The 19,898-nt window shown below is 39.0% G+C and overlaps 1 protein-coding gene across 2 annotated transcripts in view; it reads right to left on the reverse strand.

Moving 5' to 3' along the window:
- The window catches only part of LOC131231848 (AP-5 complex subunit mu), a 41,920-nt gene extending 27,421 nt beyond the window's left edge, over nucleotides 1-14,499 (reverse strand). For both annotated transcript variants that reach the window (XM_058228153.1, XM_058228154.1), the window contains exons 1-2: nucleotides 14,374-14,499; nucleotides 5,887-6,033 (exon numbers count right to left, since the gene is read on the reverse strand). In XM_058228153.1, the coding sequence (XP_058084136.1) occupies nucleotides 5,887-6,033; nucleotides 14,374-14,438 (212 nt within the window). In that variant the 5' untranslated portion in view covers nucleotides 14,439-14,499. The remainder of the gene's footprint in view (nucleotides 1-5,886; nucleotides 6,034-14,373) is intronic.
- Nucleotides 14,500-19,898: the final 5,399 nt, after the last annotated feature.

Raw genomic sequence — 19,898 nt, forward strand, 5'->3', positions numbered from 1 at the left:
CGTACCCCTCAAAAGGATGAAGCAAACTCATGGTTGAGCTTCCTCAATCTCTTTACCCAAAGAAAGGTTATCTTCGACTGCCCCTAGGCCCTAGTCATCTACAGCATGCATGAAGGGAAGACCTGAACTTGTTGCACAGTGTTCAGCTACCACCCGCCCTCTGAACCTCCAGCGACCCGGACGCAGATTTCCTGCGAAAGCCTTTCGCAGGAAGTTCCTGCGCTGGGAACTTAGGTGGGGCCCACTGTCATGTTTATGAGAGATCCATCACGTACATCCGTTTTTTGAGATCATTTTAGGAGCTAAGGCCAAAATCGAGCCGGATCCAATACTCAAGATGTCCGTACTAAAGGAAAAAGTGGGTAGGAAAATTTTCACCGTTGAAATCTCCCTAGGGTCGACAGTGATGTTTGAACGCCATCCATTCCTTTCATAACATCATTACTACTTGGATAAACTGAAAACACAAATATTAGCCTAATTCAAAACTTTTTTGGCCCCACAAATATTTCAACTGTGGATATTAAATTCTCACTTTTGCAGCCCACTTGAGTATTGGACCCGGTTCATTTTTGGCCTTATGTCCTAAAATGTTCTCACAAAATGTATGGACGTACTAGATTTCTCAAAAACATCAAGGTAGGCCCCACATAGGTCCCCAGCGCAGGAACTTCCTGCGAAAGGCTTTCGCAGGAAATCCGCGTCCCCAGCGACCCTGCACTTGTATCTAAAGACAGATGGGAACATCAAAGGACCTACTTGGGTGTACCAAAGACAGAGACGACCACCCACATCAACGCAGCTTTCTTTGTGGATGAGAGGTGAGTTCCAAATGGGTCCCGCCAGGCCATTTTAAAGACCCCACATGCATTGGACGTGCTTCAGGAAGACCCCACTTTGGGATGATGCATGTGGGCTACTTAGGAGACCATTTTAGTCATAGAATTTTTATTGTGTCAATCCGATCATTGGATCTTGTTGATCAGGCCATCGGGCCACATTAGACTCTGATCTTGCTTTCTTTATGTTTTTTGTTATTTTTAGGATTTATTTGATGGTTGAGATTGATAATAAATGTTTTAGTTTTCTTATTTTGGATGATGGGTCATTTCACTTAAGTGAGTGGCATAGTTGTAATTATTCTGAATTTTTAATTATAAAAGCAAGAGGGGGGGCTTGGAGGTCTAACCTTAGTGTTATTAAGAAGAATGAAAAAAAAGATATATATGCTCTCTTGTGTGAAGCAATTTTCCTCGTGTTTTAGGGTTTATGGGAAACCCCTCTTCCAATTGAATTGTGGAAGGGTAGAAGCTTGTTTGGTGGTGGATTCTCCAAGGTGCACCATTCCTCTTTCTCTTCTTCAAAAGGTATTCATCTTTTTCTCGTATCTTCCTCTTTCCCCTTCCATTACAACCTTCTAAACCCATCAAAACCCCACTCAATCCTCCCTCTCTTTCTTCTCCTTTACCTAGACACATGTCCACCCCCATTTGGGGTTTTCCCTCTTTGATTTTCCTCCAAAACTTCCTAATCCCTAGATCCTTCGAATCTCGAAAAAAACATCAATTGTCAATCTCCATCCATGAACCCAAAACCCTAATGAAAATCTAAATTTTTGTGAAACTTTTCCCAAATCAAAGTTTTGATTGCATCATCGTTTATTCAAGTGGTTGTTGCACTACTCATGCTAGGTTGGAAGTCCCTACTTCCAAGTGGGCCACTCTTAAATTATTTTATATTTTTGTGCACCGTGTATGTGATAACCTAAGACTTTCGTGTTATAAATCTGAATTTCCAAATCTGTCATGTGGATATGTTTGATTTTACAAGTTGATTGCTGAAATTAATGTATAAATTGATCTATCATCTTGCATCCTATGATAGTTCCATCATCCTACATCAGAGACCCCATCGAGTTGTGAGATGTGGCCCAAACCTCCTCATAAAGCTGACAAGACCAGCTAACGTCATGGGCGCATGTCAGCTGAAGATCAAAAGCCTCGTCTCTCGCCTTTAACACCCACCAAACATCACCAAGACAATTGCCCCCCTCATAATGGCCTAACACCATACGCGTCAACCTCTCACAGGTCATTCCCCCAAGCCCCAACTTGTCACTCCAAGCCTCCGGATCATCTCCAACACATATCTCAAGCCTCTGCCTCAGAGCCATCTTTACACCGAGCCGACTCCAAAACCTAACAACTCATCCAAGTGTCCTGCCGAGAGCCTCTCAATAGAACTGATGGATGATGACGCATCAATACTAGAGTTGTACACGAACCAAGTTAGCTCGATTAACTCGCACGACTCGACTTGAAAAAGCTCGATTCGACTCGGTTCGAAACTGAGTTTGAGCAGAGAGAAGCAGATTTTTGGAGCTCAAAAAAATTTCGAGCCGAGTTCGAGCTTGTCCAAGCTCGAATCGACTCGGATCAAACCTCAACTCGAATCGAACTCAGATCCAACCAGTTCGGTGACTTGGTTATTTTGATATTAATGTTTCTCACCAAGTGTTTAATGAAATGACTCAACGAAGAGTTGTTTCGGGAGGATACATTATCCGCAGGATCGGTTGGTGGCGAGGAAGGTATGGATATGAAACAAATCACTACCAAGAAAAGAAACATTACATGATAAAACTACCCTTGTATCTTGATTTTGATGCTGCCTACTGAGTGTTTGATGAAATGCCTGTAAATTGCTACTATTGTTTTGCATACTGTGAGAAATTGAAGGTGCACTCCATGTGTTTGAGAAAATGCCGCACAAGCTCAAACTCGGTTCGAACTAGCCCGAGCCGCTGATTGAAGCAAGCCGAGCTAGCCAGTCGGGCTCGAGGACTAAGCCGAGCCGAGTTCAAGCTAGGGTCAGCTAGTGGCTGAGCCAAGTCGAGCTATGCCAAGCTTGACTCAGTTCGACTCGTGTACAACTCTACTCAAAACACGTGCACGGCCCAAAGGCATCCACATCGACCACCAGTCATCCATCCCCACCCACCCCAGTACATGCTTTCAGGAATACCTTACAAGCATTCAATTGTATTGATATATATTATGATCCACCCTAGGTGTAAAATATGTAAACAACGTAGCGCACTTGATGAAAATCTGAGATCTAAAACACGTGTTGCATTGTGACACATGCACCCACGTGTGAATGTGTTTGCAGCGTGTGGAGTTAGAAAGAATTGCACTAGCATAGCGACAAGGTTACTTTCTCGAATTGAGAACCATGTAGGTGAACTTTCATGAGATCCACCTCGTCCATTTGGTAAGCTACCTCATGTTAACCATTGGAATAAAAATCATGAATATCCAAAATTAGTTGGGATGGAACGTCCACCATTAGTTTTGTTTATAGCCCACAATGGTGTTTATATGCAATCTAGTCTATTCATCTAATGTGCCTCGCCAGGACAAAAGAATTGCATAAAATATTCCAAAACTCATGAGCCAAACAATGTGAAGTTAGGGATTTTAGGTATAAACTTTGGGTTGGCCCGTCTAAGTGTTGAATCAACCCGATTTTGGGGAACAAGACCGAACAAACAGCAGTGCACCGAATGGACAGCATGGATTTCAAGTACATTAAGATTAACCTAGTCATCACCTAGCACAACGTGCATAAGCGCTTTCCAACTTTAAAAAGCTTTTTAAAAAAATCTCTCCATCCTGCAGGTTGAATATCAATCCTTAAGAATCCAACGACTAACATTAAGCTCTCCCAAGAGGGAAAAATATTTTAGAATTTCATTTTGCCTCTATCGCAATTGAGGCTTTAGCGGGTGTCACCACCAATGGGACCCACATGATTAAATGTTTGATGATTTGAATTGTCTATTTTCTCATTAGTACCATATATAAGCTATTAGCCCACAATCACGTGTTTGGTGATGATCTTATCCTTCATGTTTTAGAGTTGGATGGCAGCCATTGAAAATCTTCTTTTCAATGTTTTAACTTTTAAATCTCTACATTCAACGATGGTCATGATCATTCAATCAGAATATATTTTATGTAGTGGCATATTGATCATAGATTCCACAAAACCAATGGTCCCGACCTTAGGATCACTCGGCATGTGGACCCCAGGGGACAGCAACACACGCTGAGTCCTGACTCCTGAGTTACGAAAAAGGCAACAGAAATTCAGAAACACACGCATGGGTTATTTGATTCTCTGGCTGCTAGAAGTAGGACACTTGATATGCAAGCCCTTGTGCACTATATATGTGGCTTACAATAACCTATATACATGCAAATTGAACCGATTAAATTGTGCAACTCACTGTCGCAAAGTCATGTACCAAAATTAGATTGGTTGAACAATAACCTTTGATTAATGGACACTTGTTTGTGAAAAAGGACCATTGGATCATTTTCATTTTCAACCATCCAAAAAATATTCATCGACCCATTAGTCAGATATTCAAATAAGTGTAACTTTTGGCCAGGGCCACATCTAAATTGGGAACCATAGTTTGAATTGCTTGATTGAAATTACTTGTATTTCACGTATGCAATATCTAAAGGATTTCTAAGTGACTGTGTATCATCAATCACTCTCCTAGAGTATCAAAGATTCTCTTATTACTATTTTTCAGAAGCCCTAATATGAAGGGGTCTTCTCACATTTGTGTTGACATTTGGAGTCCTTGCAACAAAAAGTTGTGGGTCCCACCATGATGTGTGCAGCACATCCACTTTGTGCATCATCTAAAATAGGCGCTCATGTTGGGATTTGAGCCCAAAAATCAGGTCAACCTGAAACTATATCGGGCCGCACTATAGGGAAAAGTGGGGATTCTTGGGACCAACCAATGGTTTGGAATTTTGGATTGGTGTAATATTTGGGTTTTTTTCCTTCATCCTAGTGGGACTCACCTTGTGAAAGGATTGGATGGAATAAAAACTACACAACGGACTACATCATCGTTTCAATGGTGGGCATCCCCACCCACGCTTTTCCCAATGGTGTGGCCTACTTGAGTTACCTGACTTTTGGGATCACACCCTAATATGAGCTAGTGCAACAGATGAACAGACAGGGTATTCCAGGTGAGACAACACGATGACCCAAAGAGCATTTTGTTGCATGGGCACTACCTAACAAGTGTTATAGGAAATCTCATCCATGGTTATGTAAAAGAGTGGAGATGAGAGTTAGGGCCTAGGGGTGTTATTTGTCAAAAGCCTAATGAGGAGTAAAATCATCATAACACACAAGTTAACATAGTGGGGAATGGAAGTATAAAATAAGTATTAAAAGCTTTTGTGACGTCATATGTTTTAGGACACCATTAATAATTAATTACTTCTTGGATAAAGATAAAATAAAACATTTATTTTGGTTAATTTTCCTAAAACTATTTTACCAGTTCTACTTTTATTTTAATGATCCATTTTAGGTATGCATATCTTTAGTTTGGAACCTTTTTTAATTTTACATGGATATGAATCTCAAAATTTGATACTTGTTGACACTTCCAACAGTAGGCAGGAAAAACATAAATTATGGCCCTGGTAACACTGAAACGAAGAAGAGAATGATTCTATTTATGATGGTCCATGATTATGCTAAAGAGCACCAAATACAATTATTTGTGTTGTATTAATCAGAAAAGGCTTTTTTTTTTCATCATACTTAAAAAGTCACAAAAAAGATCTTGGGTTAGACATGGAAATTTGTGAATAAATAGGACAATTAAACTTCACTAGCAACAGTTTCTGTAGTGATCTTACAATATATAAGCTCAGATATGACATGTTCTTTGTGGTGCTATTTTCAAATTTCCATATCCAATGATTAGACCCTGAAGGAAGTAATTAACAAAATAAACTTCACTAGCAAAATAAAGTAATCAATAAATTATCTATCACTAACCTTTTCTTCCTCTCAGCAAATGCAGAAGCCAACTCCACATCTGTGGGAAGTAAAGGCAATACAGCGTGGCCTAGATTCTCATCATTAGAGCTCTTGTTCTCTCTCTTGCAAGCCAAACGCCACCTTTTCTCAACAACCGGAAACCTCCTGCAACATGTCCAAAAAGAATGAACATATGCAGCAAGTAAAGACCCATATTACATCAAAAGCCCCATATGTGGCATAAATAAGTCAAGGTTCATACAGCAAGCATAGCTGGAATGGGGATGTTGAAATGGACGGAGTGGAAAGATGAGGAAGCACAATTAGAAAGGAATGCTAGTGTTTTAAATAGTGTGCATAGCATGGTGTAGCTTTCGCGCTATGTAGCACACCAATATACCACAATCCACTGTAGCCTACACTATTTTTGGGTGTAGCGTATGCTATAAGCTATGTCGCATATGGCAAAGAGATTGTACGCTACAGTGATTCTGTTTTAAATCTTAGAAAACTTACATTTTTCGGTCTATGACTTTTATTTTAGTTCAGCACCAATTAAAAATAGTGGTGACTCCCTCCTCACACCTGGTAGTCTGGTACTTATGTACATCTATCTAGACCATCCAAACTGTGGGTCCTATCATGATGGAGCATATGACTAGAATCACACCTATGTCTTATGGTGTATGCCTTTATGGAGCATATAACTAGAATCACCCCTACCAGGCAATGGCCATCAATACAACTATGCCAAGTGTCCAGTTGAAGAGTCACAACCATTTTTAAATGGTGTAGAACTAACATAGGAGGCTAACCTTTATAAGTATTTCAAAAAAAAAAGGGATTCAAAAGCCCAAATGTTTCACGACTTCACCAGCAGACCACCTCCAGCCCAAATTTCCCTTACAATTCTCTCAATCTACACAAACATTGAAGACAAAAATTAAACTTTCAAGAAAATTGGAACCCAAACAAAGGAGAGATTGAGTTACTCCCTTTTCACGTCCGTACAGCTATGAAGCACAATTTTTCTATTTTTTATTGACTGAATCTCTTATAAAGCCCAATAGAGGTATGTTCTTTCCCTTGATCTCCCTTGACGAGTTTTATTTCATTCAATATTTTGAATGAAAATTTAGGTGTTTTTTGGCATTTTTTCACGTTTTCTTCTTTTGGGAAGCTGGTTCCTATGCAATGCTAGAGACTAGTTTGTTCTACAACACTTATTTGTGTGGAGCCTGCTTGGTATGCGTATCGCATTGCACCAAAGGTGTTCCGTTGCGGTAACGGTGGGCGTAACGGTCCCCACCGTTACTGATACGGATACACCCCATATCAACCGATACGGGGCGTATCCATATGGCATTGCACTTCTTTGTGTGGAGCCTACTTGGTATGCGTATGGCATTGCACCCAAGGTGTTCCGTTGCGGTGACGGTGGGCATAACGATCCCCACCGTTACCGATACGGATATGCCCCGTATCGGCCGATACGGAGCCATAACAGCCAATACGAGGTATGTAACAGTTGAATTTTTATTTTTATTTTGTCAGAAAAATCTGAAAAAATATTCATTAAATCCTGAATATTCTAAATATTCCAAATATGCATTCATTTATAATTTTGAACATGTTTATGGTGGTGTAACGGTCCAATCTTTGGTGAGAATGCTATGTCGGGTTGTCTGATGGATTTATGAACCTGACAACCTGTAATTAATTGCAAACCTTTTATATTTAGTTTTCTAACTATATAATATCTATATAAATTTACTATAATGAATGTAATAGCAAAACATCTTATATTTTCAAGTTTTCCTTTTACGGCCTGTTTGATTTTTCAATGTAAGTGTAAATACCCGGTAAATGGGTAATTATGACACTTTCACCCGTTTGGAAAATTTTGGGAATTCCTGGCTTAGAAACCAGTTCAAAAGTGCTAGTTAAAATTTTTGGACCTCACAGTGACGTATATGACATATCTGTTCCGTCCATCTGTTTTACCACAACATTTTGAGACATGAGCCAAAAAATTATGTAGATCCAACACTCAAGTGACCCACACCAAAAGAAACAGTGGCCCTTAGAAGTTTTTAACGGTAAGTGTTTGATTCACTTTTTTCTGTGGCGTGGTCCACTAGAGCTTTGGATATGCCTCATTTTTTAGCTCATGCCATAAATTCAGCCAGCATAATGGATGAACGATGTGGATAAGCGACATGCATCACAGTGGGACCCACAATTATTTGCAACCTTTTCGATTTTTACATTCAAAAAGTAAGCAGTTAAATCAAATACAGGGAAGAGTGCAGTAATACATAAGGAAATAATCATTACGCATTTACACTACATTTACCACCGAATTGGAAAATCAAACAAGCCCTTAGTTATAGTGCTAGTGCATTGCATACTTCGTGACTCACATACATTTCATTTCAATATATATAGTTTAGGGACTTTTGTATCCTATTATGTAATTCATATACCTAACAATTTGATATTAATTTCCCCCATAAATCTTTTAAAAAATTAAAATTAAATTGGGGTAAATAGTGTTGCCGATTCAGAGCTGATTTGGGGACCATTTGATGCCCTAAACTAGCCTCGAATTAATGCAATATATTGGCACTTGTCCCACTAATGGATTGGTGGACATTTATTGGATAGTGAAAAATGAAAAATATCAAATGGTCCTATTTCAAAAAACAAGCCTCTACAAACTAATGGTGAAAATTGTTCAAATAATTTAATTTTGGGATTGTGACTTAGCAACAATGGTCTCAAAATCCAATTGGTTAATTTTGAATTGATATGTACCTCACGTATAATTTTTTAGAGCCATGTACGTGGGGTCCACTTGATTATGTATTATATATCCATATCATCCATCCGTTTTGGCAACTGATTTAAAGGCATTGGAAAAAAAGGAGGTAAATCCATATCTCAGGTGGACCACTAGTGGGCCAGGCAGGCCACCTCGATGTATTTGTATATCCATACCGTCAATCCGTTTTGCCAACTCATTTTAAGGCATGGTCCAAAATTTCAGGTAGATCTAAATCTTCGGTGGACCACTAGTGAGTATCCCTTTAAAAGTGGGGCCCACCTCAATACATTTGTTATATATCTATGTGGTCCATCCTTTTTTTTTTTTTGAAAGATGAAAAGATTTCATTAAGAAAGAGGGGAGGCTGCTGAGAAAGCAGACCTCCAAATTACACACCCAAAAAAAAGAAGTCGGGGCCCGATAGATCCTTAACATGGAGAGCCCATTCTATGATGAGCCGCTTATCCGAAGACGCCACAGATCCTACCAAATTGGAGAGATTTCTAAAGCATTTGTTGTTTCTTTCCCCCCAAATAGACCACCACACTGCCAGGATCACCATTCTCCAGATAGTAGTTTTCGTCTTACCCAAATGAGTTCCGTGCCACGCTACCAACTTATATTAAAAATGTTCATGAACTCAACCCAAATGGAGTGAACAAACTGACAGTGAAGCATAAGATGATCGACAATCTCTTCCGAACGCTTACAACATAGACAAATATTGGGGAGGATCATACCTTTCTTGATGAGGTTGTCTATGGTCAGAATTTTCTTTTTTCCTACCAGCCAGCCAAATATGATGATTTTCGGAGGGGCAACATACTTCCAAATAAAAGAGCGATTGGAATTAGGTGCAAATTCTTGCTTATGCAGCTGAATGTATAGGGAGCGGACTGAGAAAAGGGACGACTTTTCTGGTTTCCAATAAATTTCATCTTCTGAGGTTGAGGGAGATGAGGAGTAGAGACATTCCAATAGGCCTATATAGTCCGGAACCTCCCAATCTTCTAAATTTCTTCTGCAATTCACATTCCAGACAACCTTACCTCCAGCAAAATGAAAGAAATCAACAACAAACCTTGTTCTTGACATCGAGATCCGATAGGAGAGAGGGAATCTAAGTTTTAGTTGTTGATCTCCTATCCAGACATCGTCCCAAAAGCGAATTTTTTCACCATTACCGAGGATGAGGCCTATGTTAGGCAGAACGTCCTTTTTCGTTCTCATAATCTCCTTCCATATGTGGGTGACTTTGGTGGACAGTAATTCTTTCAGCCACCAGCCATCAGAACAGCTGCCGTACTTACCCCTTAGAATAGAACGCCAGAGACTGTCGTCTTCAGCAGCAAGCCTCCAAATCCACTTTCCAAGGAGAGCTGTATCCATATCTTTAAGATCTTTAACCCCTGCGCCGCCAAGAGATAACTCGGAGCTTCCCTGTCATAATGCTTCGGTCAGTCATCCCTCTTCACGTGGTCCATCCTTTTTGCCAACTTATTTTAGGGCATGGTCCAAAAAATGAGGCTGATCCAAATCTAAGGTGGACCACAAAATAAGGATTTAATTCCCACCATTAAAATTTCCTTAAGATTTTTTTTTTTTTTTTTTTTTTTTGGGGGGATCAAGTTCGATGGAAAATCAACATTATAGTGAGCCCTAGGAAGATTTTAACAGTGGGCATTCAATCCCAACTGCGTGGTCCAATTGAGATTTAGATCCCTTCATTTAAGGATCATGCCCTAAAATGAACCTGAAAAATTGATGGACGGCATGGATATACTACACATAAATCAAGGTGGGCCCCAAGTAACAAAACAGTGCAAGTCCACTGTGCTACATGCACTACAGACTATTAAAAAAATTTAAGTGCGTGGGTCCATTCATGTTTTCTAAGAGGGAAAATGAAAAGAAGAGAGAGAGAGAGAGAGAGACTAAAAAGAAAAGAGGGTGAAGAAGAGAAGGAACTGAAAAGAGGGAGGGACGGACGGACGGAAGAAAGAAAAAGGGAAGCAACAACTGCTGCCGCCGCAACCGCAACAGCCCAAAAAAAAGAAGAAGAAGAAGAAGAATAAAAGGGGGAAAAAAAGTATGTTTTTTTTTCATTTTTTTCCCATTTTCTTTAGGGTTATAGCCCATAACAATTGTTACGGTACCGTAACGGCCCGTAACAATTGTTATGGTACCGTAACGGCCGTTATGGCCCGTAATGACCATTACAAACCCAAAAAATGGAGGTGTCCAGTTTCAGGGCCATATCGTGTAACAATATCAACCGTTACGGCCGATACGTAACCGATTTTAAGGTAAGAAATATTTTTTCATATATATATATATATATATATATATATATATATTTGCGGAATGGTAGGTGGCTACAAGAAGATATCATCGATATTGACAGATATCGTGCATACAATCAAGGGAAAAATCATAATAAATGCCAACATATAATTGATATCGCGTGATATTTTACGATATTTGTGCGATATATCGCACGACACAGGATTTCGGGGATTTTTTGTATTTCTGAAGGACTTCTTAGGGGTTTCGTATTGCAGGACATCGATAACGATAATATCGGCCAATATATTGGCCGATAGTATCAATATTACAAACACTGGCCATACCACATGATTTTAAAGGTTCAAGGAATGCCTTTACATTACTTTCTATGATGTGGCCCACTATAGTTCTAGATCGGCCTCATTTTTTGGGATGTACCGTGAACATGAGGGTCACAACCAATGGACAGAGTGGATTTCATACACACATCACAGTGAGCCCCATAGAAGCTTAATGTACTGTAGTACAATCAACTCCATCAGAATATTGACTTTTGTGTGTTTATGCATGTGTCTATGTATGAGTGGAGTTTAAAAGGAGAGAAAACAATGTCGTTTTGGAATTAATGGATAAAAGAAAGAACGTGTAATGTTTATGAAGAAGTTAATATTACGTGGAGTGAGATGGTTGGGTGCATTAAGACAGAGATAAAGAACTTCAAGCAATATTTGAAGGAGAAGGACACTCTTACAAGGAAACCTAGTGGAAATTTTATGAGGTCCAAAAAGCCTATTAGTGAGAAACGATAATTGTTACAAGGCTTGGTAAGGGACTAGAATCAAAACAATTTAGAATGATACAGAAATGCCAAAAGAAAAACTAAGAACATGGTAAACAAGGCTAAACTTAAGGGACATGATGATATCAAGGTGTTCCGTAACGGTAACGGTGGTCGTAACGGCCACCGTCGTTACCTTTACGATACGGGGCATAATGGGTCTCTAGTTTTTTTTTTATTGAAAAAACCCTGAAAAACCTATATTTGTCCCGTAATGTTAATTAAAAAGTATGAAAAACCCGTATATGTCCCGTAATAGACCATTACGGGACTATTATGGCCTTTATAGGGGATGTAACGTGCTGTTAACGGCAATTACAGGTCATTTTTTTCAATAACAATTGTTACGGCCATTACGACCCTGTAACATGTAACGGCTGCCACCGTTACCTTTATGTAACGGCCTTTACGGCACACCATGGATGATATTTACAATAGATTAGGGACAAGAAAATGTGAGAAAGATGACATCAAAGTTACAAAAATGAAGAGAGCTGTAGTTATTTCTTAAACTTGTTAAATGACAACAATCTTGAGAGCTTAGGGAAAGAGGAATCATAAACTCAAATGAGGCCAAGGATCACAAATACTTCCGTAGGATTCAGATATCTAAAGTGATATAAGATTTGAGTAAGATGAAAGTAAGAGATACCTTAGGATCAATGTATATCAGTAGAGCTTTAGAGATTGGCTTATTTTGATTAACTAAGTTGCTCGACATAATTATAAGAATGCTAGACAAATGGAGGAAAGTATTGTGGTATCAACCATTGTATTCTACTACATATAATTTCTTTTCAGCTGTAAAGACTTTACCTGCAGTCTGAAACATACCTTTTTGCCTGGAAAAAGGGGTGAGTTCACCTGTAAAGTGTTTACAAGCTGTAAACACTACAAGCAAATTTTTCCATCCACACAAGTGCCTGTAAAGTGTTTACAAGCTAAAACACTACGAGCAAATTTTTTCCATCCAAACACCTGCCTGTAAAGTGTTTACAAGCTGTAAACGCTACAAGCAAAATTTTCCATCCAAACACCTGCCTGTAAAGTGTTTACAAGCTGTAAACGCTACAAGCAAATTTTTCCATCCAAACACCTGCCTGTAAAGTGTTTACAAGCTGTAAACACTACAAGCAAATTTTTCCATCCTTACATCTGCCTGTAAAGTGTTTACCTGTAATTTACAACTAAGGATTTTACCAGCATAAAACAACCCCATAGCTTTGATCTACAAGAAGAGGGATAAACACACAGCTAGAACTATCGGAAGATGGTTTAGAATCTAAAGATTTTCAAATTAGCAGGACAATGTGAATTACATTTTTGGAAGAAATAGGTATGGAAAAAAAGGAATTAGCTAAGACTAGTAGCCAAAAAGTACCCAAAATAAGAAAGGAGTGTTTGAGGATGTCGCTTATAGAATTGGAACTGGGTGAATGAAATGGAGATGTGCATATTGATAAGAACAAGTGGCAAGACGAGGAATGACAGAAATAGAAATTAATACATTGGAGTGAACTTAAGAGTGACCCCAATAGATAATAAGATGAGGAAAAGTAGACTCAAATGGTTTGAACATGTGTATTGGGGACCAGGAATTGCACCAATTAGGAGTGGGTCGGTTCAAGTTGAAGGTTATAAGAGGGTAAAGGGATGGGCAAAAAGGATGTTGGGGGGGGGGGGGGCTACAGTTTAACTGAGGATGTGGTCCTTCATAGACAGTCGAATGGCAAACAAGATTCAAGATTCATGTAAAAAAAATCAGCTAGGATCAGGGTGATGGTGATGACGAATTTTTTTTTTCTTTTTTTTTTTTTTTTTTGGGGGTGTTGCAGGTCACAATGCAACAATCATACTTATCAGATTATTTCTAACCATCTCAACATTAGCAACAATCATACCTATCGGATTATTTCTAACCATCTCAACATTAGCCATTTCTTGCTGTAACCTTCCACTGTACAAGCCATATTGGATGATTAGCAGCATCTTATCTGAACAAAGTGATCCTTTATTATAATAAGGGTGAATGATTCGAGCTAATGATTGGACACTTTCCGTTGAAGGATCTTGGCCATGCAGTTTGCATGATATTGATCGAATGCTTGTCTTCATCAGATCAGTGTCATTTTTGTAATATGGCCTATAGAGAGTGGGCTTGAATGAACAGATGGTCCAGATCATCAATTGGAAATTCCGCAAATGTTACAACTACTTGTACGTGTACCGTATGCATACCGGACATCCAGCTGCAGATGATAAAAATGAACTTTTCGAGCCCAAAACCCTTATTTTTCATCCAAAAAGGGAATTCAAACAGAAACACTACATTCTCAGGAGAGATCAAAGCGGAAACTATAGATTTCCCAAATTGGAGGGAGCAACCAATTTCTCAGGACAAAAAAGGAATCAAGAGTCGAAACCCTAGATCTGGGATGGGGAGGGATGAAAAAACCCTAAAATTCTCGATTTCTGGATCTAGAAGGTGACCAAAAAAGTAGCGAATGCGTTTTCTAGAAAGGTGTAAAAAAACCCTAGAAATTATTCCTGTTACCTGGAGAAGACGACGGAGTCCTGATTGCTGAGGATCCACAGGGCTCTGATGCTGCAGCCGGGCATGTTTAGAGGGAGAGAGAAGAGATCGACGACGAAAATATCAACTGGTTTGAGAGTATTTATAGCTTCCATGTGCACTCGCTCGGGTGCACTTACAGTCTCCTTGCACGTAGACAATAACACGTGCGCAAAATTGCGTCCGCTGATTAGGTGATCTCACTATTTGGACCGGACACGGATTAGCTACTGACGGCTTCAGTAGCTGTGTCTCTGCTGAAGTGACTTCAAGTTCCGTGAGGCCACCATGATGTATGATGCATACGTTGTATCCGCACCATTCATCCATTTGGATAGATTATTTTAGTTGAATAGATTATCTTAAAGCTTAAACCAAAAAATTGGCAAATCCAAAGCTCAAGTGGACATACCGCAGAAAATATAAAGGATTCATCACCTGCCATTAAAAACTCCCCAGGGGGATAAAAATTTTCAATCAAATAATATGTTTTCACTTCTCCCATGTCTATGTGGACTCATGAACAAATTTGGATCTCAACACCATAGTAGGCCCTAGGAATGTTTAAACGGTGGGCGTCCCTATCTGCACTTTTCTATTACGAGTCCACTAAAACTCTAGATATCTACTTTATTTTTTGGCTCATGTCTTGAAATGATCTCTTCGAATGGGTGGATAGTATGGATACAACATGAAATTGCAATTGATGTAAGATACCATAGTTACATGCAGAAGCTTGGTGGAGCTATGGAATGGATGCTATATCCTAAAGGGGTAATTAATATTAAATATTTTTTTCTCAATTAACACACAATTGCTTATTTAAACTAATATGTTAATATAAACTAAGGCCGTGTTTGTTAACACTTAATTTTTGCACTTAATGCGGAATTGGGAAAATTTTCCATGTTTAGTGGTGTTTGTTAATGCGTTGTTAACGTGGAAGATGGAAAGTGCTAAGTGGTTTTTCACTGAATTCTTTCTGTGATAGGAGTCTAGTTTAATGGCGAACGCGCAATGCGCTTCGTGATTTTTTATTAAATAAAAATTTTTGCTTCCAAAAGTATCATTTTTCAAGTTATTACGGCAAATTTATCTTTTAAATTGTTTGTGAAATATAAAATCAACCTTTAATTAACCTGTGAAACTTCTTTATGCCCCACCATGATTTATGTGTTTGATCCACACCGTCCATCAACTTTTTTAGATCATTTAAGGTGTGAGCTAATAAAAGAAGCAGGTCAAATGATTAATTGGACCACAAGGTGGGGATTGAACGTCCACTGTTAAAAACTTCTTGGGAGCTAGAGAAGTTTCGGATCAAGCTGATATTTGTGTTTTCACTTCATCCATGTCTACATGACCTAATGACTAGGTTGGATTGTAAAAAAACATCACAGTGGCCCTTGGAAAGGTTTCAATGGTAGATGTCATTATCACTGCAGCATCCTTTGGTGTGGTTCACTGTAGTTGTGGACCTGTCTCATCTTTTGAATCTTATATTAAAATAATATGAGAGACAGTAATCCGTCAGGCCGGGGGTAGGACGCAATCCGCTGCTGGGACGGATTGGGAAGCAGATTGGATGGTGTATTGACGTCAGCAAGTTCTGTGGGTCCCATCATGACATATTTGTTATATCCAAACTGTCCATTCATTTTGCGAGTTCGTGGTAAGGCTTGAGCCAAAAAATAAGACAAATCTAAATATAAATTGGACCACACTCCAAAAGGCAATGGGTGATTGAACGTCTACCATTAAAACCCTTTTAGGGTCACAGAAGTTTCAGATCAATATGAAATTTATTTTTCCTCTTCATCCAGATATTTTTAACCTTATGAATAAATTAGATGGAAAATAAACATTATAGTGGGCCCTGTGAATTTTTTAACGGTGAAAATCATTATCCCACTGCTATTTTTGGTGTGGCCCATTTGAGTTTTGGATATTATTCATTTTTTGGATGATGCTCTAAAATGATCTTAAAAATTTGATGAACGGTGTGGATATAATAAATAAATTATTGTAGGGCCCATCTAACTTTGATCTCTTTGAACCGTTCGTACAACTCAGACCTCGAGGAGCATCGGCGCTCGTCTCGGAAACGGATTGGCTACTCCCCCTGCTGGGCTGGTGGTCGGTGCTCTGTGGGCCCTACCATGATGTATGTGTTTCATCCATTCCATTCATCCAATTTTAAAGATCATTTTAGGGCATGATCTAAAACATTAAGGTATATAAATCTCGCATGGTCCACACCACATAAAAACAATAGCGATTGGATATCCACCATTAAAATCCTCCTAAGGCCCATTGTACTGTTTATTTGATAGCCAATCTATTGATTAGGTCATGCAGTCCTAGATGAAGGGAAAAAACAAAAATCAGCTTGATCCAAAGCTTTTATGGATGCAAAAATGTTTTTAATGGTCGAAACTCATTCAACACTGTTTCCTATAATGTGGTCCAATTGAGATTGTGATATACCTCATTTTTGGTCTCATATGGTAAAATGATCTATAAAAATATATGGACAGTATGGATGAAACACATACATCATGGTGGGGCCCACAGAGTACCGACCACCAGCCGGTAGTAGCCAATCCGTTTCCGCTCGTCTCAGATGCAAATTTCCTTTCACAAGAAGTTCCTACATTGGGAACGTTGGTGGGGCCCACTAGGATGTTAGTGAGAAATCCTCACCGTCCATCCGTTGATTGAGTTCATTTTAGGACATGAGGCCAAAGATGAACTGTATCCAATGCTCCAGTGGGCCAAAAACGTGATGATTAAACGTCCACAGTTGAAATATTCATGGGGCCACAGAAGTTTTGAATCATGCTAATATCCGTGTTTTCAGTTCATCCCAGTAGGAATGACGTTATTAATGGTATGGATGGTATGTAAACATCACTGTCGAATCAGGGAGGTTTCAACGGTAGGAATTTCCCTAAATATCTTTTCCTTTAGTACGGCCCACTTGAGTCTTGGATCCTGTTGAATTTTAGTCTAATCTCCAAAAATTATCTCACAAAACGGATGGACAGAGTGGATTCTTGACAAACATTATGGTGGGTCCCACCTAAGTTCCCAGCGACTGGAACTTACTACAAAAGGCTTTTGCAGGAAATCCGCGTCCACTCCTCTTCGCACGACATGTATCTATGTTGGATACTCCCCCTGCCACCAGCCCAGTTGGTGGTGGTCGGTGCTCGATGGCCCCCATAATGTATGTATTTCATCCATTCCATTCATCCATTTTTACATATCATTTTATATCTCTATCCCAAAAAAAAAAAGGGATATAAATCTCAAGTTGACCACACCATAGGAAAACAATAGTGATTGGATATCCACCATTAGAATCCTCCTAGGGCCCACTGTACTGTTTATTTGACATCCAATATATTGATTAGGTCATACATGCCCAGATGAAGTGAAAAATTAAAAATAAGCTTGATCCAAAACTTTAATGGCCCCAAAAGGTTTTCAATGGATAAAGCTCTTCAACACTGTTTCCTGTAATGTGGTCCAATTAAGATTGGGATATACCTCATTTTTGGTCTCATACTATAAAATGATATGGAAAAATATATGGACAGCATGTAAAGCATTTCCAAACAAGAGATTGATAGGGGCAAATGTGTCAAATTAACATATTTCAGACATTTCAGATGTTTGTTAACAAATAGATTGTTTCAAATTCAGTACTTAATTTTTAGTCTTCAGTCATAGTTACCAAACATGTTTTTTGACTTCAGATTTTAGATTCAGGCTTCAGATTTCAAATTCAGGCTTCAGCTTTCAGATTCAGGCTTTAAACTTCAGATTTAACAAACGGGGCCTAAGTAAAGATATTTAATATTAAGGCTTCCAAACCAATAATGGGTCCAATTATATATACTGCAATAGATGCAACATGCTAAGCAACTAGTCTATAAAATGATAATGCACATATGTGTAGAGGGATGTGCTAACTATTAACTCCTAGTATTCATCTAATCATACATACATCAACTTAAATCTATAAGCATAATTAAACAAGTGCTCAAAAGATAGTCTTAAACACGAGCATGTATAGTGGTTTGGTTTTTCTACACTCTTGACGAATGCACTCAACCCATGAGTGTATTGGATTTCATTATCAAAGGGTTTAAATTAAGTTCACATCTAATATTTACAACCTTACACAAGGACCGCGGTCCTACATAATAACCTATATAGTGTACACTCCCGCCAGAGGCTCCCTGAAGAGACTTTAGTTAGTTTTCTATAAGCTAACCGACAACTGCAGTCATAGTCCAATGACTTACATTTACTCTCGCTAGAGGCTCTCATAGATACTAACACGTACACATATATGCCTGATCAATTTAGCCCTAAACAATAGTCTAGGTCCTACGTAAGAACCTATCGAGTTTGAATTACAAAATCTTACTATCAATCGTACAATGAAAAAGAGTATGGACTCACTAAACGACACTTGTCGAATGATTTTTCAATTTTTGGGGATTATATAAATTTGGCACATTTATTTTCCTATACTCTAGTGAATACTAGTCTTATTTACTTTTCGTATCATGTTTTATAACATTCCAATAAATACTGTCTCCCATTAACACACTAACTCGCTAACAATTCAATGTATGGTGGTCCATTTACTTTCCTACCTACCTCATATATTACAGTGCAAACCCTTTTACTTTATCGCGAGCACAATCTACATTAGTCCACTTTACATTCCTGCATGCATCATGCATTCCAGTGCAAATTAGTCCATTTTACTTTCTCGCGAGTATCCTACATTCCAATCTATATTGGTCCACTTTACTTTTTTGTCTGCATCAGCATTCCAATGCAAACTGGTCCCTTTACTTTCTTGCGAGCATCCTGCATTATAGTTTATACTGGTCTACTTTATTTCCCTTTTTGCACCCTGCATTCTAGTGTAAATCGGTCTTTGTACTTTCTCGCGAGCATCCAGCATTCCAATTGTCACTGATTCAAAAAAGTAAAAAACACACAAAATATATATAAAAAATAAAAAGATTGCAAAGTAAACTCATTGTAGGGAAGTAGCGGGCCATTCTGCAACCATTGCGCCCATAAATCATTCGCGGGTTCGCCACCAAAGCATCATTTGAAACCGTGTACAAGTGTCAATGTCAGCCCAAGATGACAATCCTCTAACTCCTTCAGATTCACCAAAGCCCCAAACCTCTCAACCAGCAGCATTCACTCCCTTGACGACCGATCTCGTCCGTGACTTGAATAGGTGTTGATGGCATCACCGACTGTTGTCCAGATTTTGACGGCGGCATCGTCGAGCTAGAGATGACATTGCTGGGGTTTGTCAAACAAAATATTTTTTTGGCCGCGGCACCGTCGGGTTCTATCCATGTTCCCCAAAATTAATCATTTCTCGTGGTCGGGGTGGTTTTGGTGGACTCAGAATCACTCATTTTGATCCCAAACGCATGTGATTACATGCACGGACAAGTACTCAA

The sequence above is a fragment of the Magnolia sinica genome, chromosome 17, assembly GCF_029962835.1.
Source record: "Magnolia sinica isolate HGM2019 chromosome 17, MsV1, whole genome shotgun sequence".
NCBI classification, from domain to species: domain Eukaryota; kingdom Viridiplantae; phylum Streptophyta; class Magnoliopsida; order Magnoliales; family Magnoliaceae; genus Magnolia; species Magnolia sinica.